This window comes from Cynara cardunculus, assembly GCF_001531365.2.
Source record: "Cynara cardunculus var. scolymus isolate 2C chromosome LG 6, CcrdV1, whole genome shotgun sequence".
Taxonomy (NCBI): domain Eukaryota; kingdom Viridiplantae; phylum Streptophyta; class Magnoliopsida; order Asterales; family Asteraceae; genus Cynara; species Cynara cardunculus.
Genome location: NC_037533.1, coordinates 3,690,022 through 3,696,123, shown reverse-complemented (window position 1 = coordinate 3,696,123; position 6,102 = coordinate 3,690,022). Strand labels below are relative to the sequence as shown.

General features: G+C 28.4%; 1 protein-coding gene across 1 annotated transcript in view; it reads right to left on the bottom strand.

The window, feature by feature from the left end:
• The window catches only part of LOC112514300 (peroxidase 12-like), a 7,219-nt gene extending 2,444 nt beyond the window's left edge, over window positions 1-4,775 (bottom strand). The window contains exon 1 of the mRNA XM_025120672.1: window positions 4,496-4,775. Coding sequence (XP_024976440.1) covers window positions 4,496-4,741 — 246 coding nt within the window. The 5' untranslated portion in view covers window positions 4,742-4,775. The remainder of the gene's footprint in view (window positions 1-4,495) is intronic.
• Between the last annotated feature and the right edge of the window lie 1,327 nt (window positions 4,776-6,102).

Here is a 6,102-nt window from a genome sequence, read left to right as displayed (position 1 = left end):
AATTATTGTTAATGCATGAACCAATATATATATATATATATATATATATATATAGAGAGAGAGAGAGAGAGAGAGAGAAAGTTTACTTTGCAAACCATGTTATTTGTATAAACTGTACAAACCTCGTTCAACTAATCATAATTTTTTATTTTGTTCTTTTTTTAATTATAAGAGGTTGATTAATCATTTTTATTGTGGAAGGTGTTAATAATGGATATTATCATCTTCATTATATTAATTTTAGAGAAATACATGAAACAATTTCATTAAAATTTCATAAATATTATATGAAACAATTTCATAACCATATATGAAACAACTTCATCAAAAAAAAATATTATATGAAATAATTTCATAAGATCAAACAAATTCATGAAAATTTTCATAAGATCAAATAATGAAATTGACGGATAAGGATGATTTGTATAGTTTGTACAAATAAATGTGGTTTGCATTTGATCATTTCTTTATATATATATTAAAAAAATGTATTCTTTTTAAATAATAAAAAATAAAAAGTATCATATGTATTTTTAAAAAGCAAATTAATTGATATTTTTTTAATAATTGTTGATTCTTTTTGCAATAAATACAAATGTATGTATCAACATTTATTAGGTTCATGGATGTGTAGGGTGCCTATTCATGTCGATTGCAGAGGGACACCATCCATGCCCCCTCCACGTGATATCTTTTAAACCACAAAACCATTTCTCCAAAAAAAAAACTCATTTGAAATAAAGGGAAGAAAATCAATTTGTAAGAAAGTGAAAAGAATCAATGGCTATCTCATTTAATAAATAAATTAAATTAAATATTATTAAAGACAATAGTCATCATTTTTTAAAGGATATCCTAAGTTATGTCTGGTCTAATCCTGATAAATTGTGACTGCAAGAGAATTAACCCTGATAAACTCATTTTGGTGTATGACATTATCTGTAACCGTGGTAATAATCTGTAATAAATCGGGATTGATTTTGTTTTCCAAACTGATTTCACCATAAAAATTAAATTTGTAACAGTTTGATTATAGGTTCTATCACATATAATTTGTTCGAATGATAATTGTAAATATTTTTGTCAATTATACGTGATTATGTATAATTACATTTATAGATATTGTTGTGATGCACATATCATCACACGTGATAATACGTCACTTATACTCAGTTGCGTATTATCTATCAGATATGATAATACGTAAGTTATACTCAGATGCATATTATATCATATGTGATTATCATATATGATAATTCGTAATATATACAGATACAAGTATATTATCACAAGTGATATGTACAAAAATTCATAAGGTGAATTATATATGATATGTAATAGATCATATGTCAAACGTAATTAATCACATGTAACTTAAAGTGTGGATCGTAAAAATAGAGAAAAAAATGTGAAAAAGATAATGCATTGATTATGGTTATCAAATGTGATATTTGACAGAAATTTAAAAAAAAATCTTATTAAAATATATTTAAAAAAATAGTGAAAAAAGAATCATATAAAAATATTATGAATTAATTAAAAATTTTAAAAAAATTAAAAAATATAATGAGATTTTCAAGGGATTCTAATTGAGATAATAATTATCCTAATTTTTTTTTATTTAATAGTGATTTTCAATAAATCATGTGGTTATATTATTTCTCATCTTCTCATAAATCAATAGATTTTTCGTTTGAACTCTTCCATGTGTGATGTATAAAGGGTGTTTAGGATTGCTTATTTGAAATAACTTATTTTTTTTCTACAAAACCACTTATCAACTTATTATAAGTTAAAAGGGTTTAACTTCTTCAAAAATTTCTTATTACCGGTTTGACATCGATATAAGTTGTTTATCCAAATGCTTATTACCGATGTCACATCGGAATAAGTCAATAAGTTGTTTTTTTAAGCAATCTCAAACATCTCAATAATGTAGACTATCATAAATTTGTAATTAAGTGGACCATTCGTATACGAAAATTAATTTTAGAGATTGGAAGAAAAGATAAAAAAATCAATATTTATATTTTTATAGTTTGAAAATTATATATTTTAAGGTTACGTAGAACTTGTCTTGTTTTCTAAATATGTTGTTTAAAGTAAACATTTCCAAAGTATAGACGTTTTAATTAATCTAGCTTTACAAAATATGGAATTTCAATAAATATATAGACTTGAGATTATGTGATATCAAATGTTTTTCGTGAGACCTGTAAAACCAATTTTCAACTCTTGGATTAGATTTACAATCTGAACATTCATAAGCACAAAATTGGTACAAGACTTTCTTAATAATCACAAAATTGTCACCGTGGAAATTTAGACCATTTATTCATTAGCTTATAAAGCTGATCAATGAACATAAATTGGTCTTACGAGTCTCACATGAACCCAATCTTATATATATATATATATATATATATATGTGCTATAAGGATACTCAGTAAAATACATTGAGACACATCTTGATTTAAGTGTTTCGTTTTATTTCTTTTTATGTCGATATAATACGGTTTTATATGGTTTTGAGAAATCAATAATGTTTTTATTTTTGAATAAAATATAAATTTGAAAATATCATAAAATTTTGAAGAAAAAAAATATCGATATCAGTATCAAATAAATCTTTTTAAAAGTTCTTGTGTTTTGGTGTAATTTCCTTACTTCAATTTTTTTAATTATAATTTATTTAGGTTTAATAATATAATTTTTTATAAAAATAATAACTAATCTGTTAGCACTCAATGATTATCCTAATTATATTTGAGATTTTTTATATTTAAAATGAGATGTTTATCCAATATTTGATTATGTTTATTTGCAGTTAGTTACACGAATTCAAATATGAAGCCTTAATAAGTTGTACTTATGCATAATTTACTTGTAATCTTAAACTTTAAATATTATACATCAATAAACAGTATTCCATATATAAAAAATTATTTTTAAAGATTTTTTATTAAATACTTTATAATATAGTATGAACATATTTCAAATCGGATAAAGAAATCATTCTTGTTCTAAATTAATAAAGCGAAAGTGATAATATGTTTGTGGTCGTAAAGGATGAGAATACCTTTAAATGGTCATGTCTTTGTAACAAAATTCCTTATTTTTGACAATTTACTTCTTTTACTTCCATCAATTAATTTATATATAATATAGGAATTGACACAAATTGTCAAAAGTTGTTTAAAAATATTGATCCTTACTGTTTTTTTTTTTATTAACCCGGATATTCAACCCGTTATACGAGTCGACTAATCTCATGACGACCACCTGTTTTGCAGATAGCCTGGAGTCACCACATTTGAACCTTCGTGGCCACAAGGGGTTTTTATTTCTCCTTGGTTATTGTTAAGGACTATTCATGTTGGAACCCTACTTTTCTCTTTAATGGCTATTTTGAAGAATAAAGATACGGTTTTACAGATTTTCTTATGGTGTAAGAGTCAAGTCTACCGCTCTGATACTGAAAATCTATACTCATCTAACCCTCTCTTGACACTCTGAAACAACTAGTGTTCGTCTAACTTGTTGGTGATTTTTAGTGTTATCAACCATTTTGGTGTAATTGTGATTTACTTGAGATCGATTAAAATGATAAGATAAACATAAGTGAGTTAGGATTTGTGGAGTGCACACTCACAAATATTGCCTTATCATCTTAGATGACCATAAAACAAGAGTCAAGCGGGCCATGTCCCTTGAGGGATTCTAGGCACAACCCCCCTAGCGGATTCCAAGGGACAGAGCCTCTGGACGAATTTCAGATGGTTATAAACCTTCTTGAAATTATTACTGAAGTTGGTAGAAATTGACTAAGTTTGAAATCTCGAGTGTGCAATCAGGTCTGTCAACTAGACTTATACTCAGTACAATCAGAGTTCGGATACAGTTGTAATTGTTCTTTAATCTTATCCATTAACAATTATAACCATTCTTAACCACTTGTAACTGTCGATCTCTCGTATAAATATGTAAACGTGAATCTGGATATATATATATATATATATATATGGACTCAATCTCACAACCTTTGAGATAGAGAGTTTCTCTTGAATTATCCCAATATCAAATTCGTGATATCCAAGGCTACAAGGGACAAATTATTGTATTTTGAAAGTGAACTTTCACGATCCAACGAGATTATCCCGTCATGAATCATCTACGGATCCCTATCTCTAATATAGCCTCCATTGGAGGGGGCGTGTGTAGTCTTGCGTTGCCTAAACTTGGACCATTTCTCCTCCATATATGTTACAACTTTTTTTTCTCTCAGCTCAAAGGCTAGTTTGGACAGTGAATCTAGGATTCTACATTATTTTTTATTAACCACTAATCTCAGGACGACCAAGTGCTTTGCAGATAGCCCGGAATCACCGCATTTAAACCTCCGTGGTCACAAGGGGATTTTTATTCCTCCTTGGAGGATTCTACATATTCTTTCAATCACAAAATGAAAATGAAAAACATTAAGTAATTAACGTACTTGAACGAAGCAATCATGGAAGTGAAGTCGAAGTAAACCGGCAGCTTGGCCAATATCGGAGTTGAAAACGGTTTGAAGCTGTTGTCGTATGATGGTTTGTAGCTGCGGACAGGTGGTCTGGTAGAATGTATAAGACAGGCCCGGCGCCACAGGCGGCGTTTGAGCTTCTAAACCTCTCAACGATATGAGTACAGCAAATAGCAGAAGCGTGGCTACGGATGAAGCTTTCAAGGAAGCCATGGCCATAGCAATATATCAGTGAGAGTACTTTATAAGGGCTTGTGGCTTCTAGCTAATGGCTCGTGGCTTCTATTTATAGACATATGTATGTATATATATCATGTTATATGTTTTTTTTAAATTATTTGATTATATTTGGGTTGGTGAGATGTATTGTTCAAAAAATGGGATATTTCCCTTTTTTTGAAAAATTAAATCCAATTTTTTTTTATTAACCTGGATAACAAATCCGCTATGCGAGCCGACTAATCTCATGATGACCACCTACTTTGCATATAGCCCGAAGTCACCGTATTTGAACCTCCGTGGCCACAAAAGAATTTTTATTCCTTATTAGATTTGAACTTGGGACCTTCTATAGTAATTAGTGGGAACGGTCCAAATTCAAGTTTGGGAATCGCTTCTCTACCAACGAGATGTTTGATTTTACCTCTCCTATGATAACCGTTGCAGCGAAGACATCGTAGAGGTGCCGTTAGTGTTTTTTACATTAATAACTATTTTTTTTAAGTATATAATAATTATATACGGCAAATGCAACAAATAAACTCACACACTCTCCTCACCTATGGTGAGATTTGAACCCCTAACCTCCTAGAAAACCAAGGGTTACGATACCGCTAGGTCAAAGGCCCTTTTGGTTACATTAATAACTATTACAAGATATTAACAAGACTGATTGCTGTAAACACGTTTTGTTTTATTAAATTGGTATTTTGGGTTTTCATTTATTGGTTATAAATATGGTTTTAATAATTTAGCATCAAATTGTTGCACTTATATATATATATATATATATATATATATTTTTTTTTTTTTTTTTGAGATCATATGACACCAAGGGTTTTTCGTGAGAAACGTGAGACCAATTCTTAATCTTTGGATTAGATCTACAATCTAAACATTCATAATCATAAAATTGCCATGAGATTTCTCAATAATCACAAAATTGTCACCGTGCAACTTTAGACCATTAGCTTATAAAGTTGATCAATGAACATAAATTGATCTTACGGGTCCCACCAAAAACTCTTGGTCTCACGTAAACTCAACCATATATATATATATATATATATATATATATATATATATATATATATATATATATATATATATACACACACACACACAATATTATAAAGCATTTGACGAAAACTCTTAAAAAACATTTTTTATGCATGAAGTACTGTTTATTGTGCGTATGTACAACTTATTAAAGCTTCATGTTTGAATTCGTGTAACTAAGTGCCGATAAACATATCAAATAAAGAATAAACATCTCATTTTAAATCTAGAATATAATTAGGATAATTATTAAAATCTAATATAATACTTAATTATCATCTTAAAAAAATATTTTTTTAAAC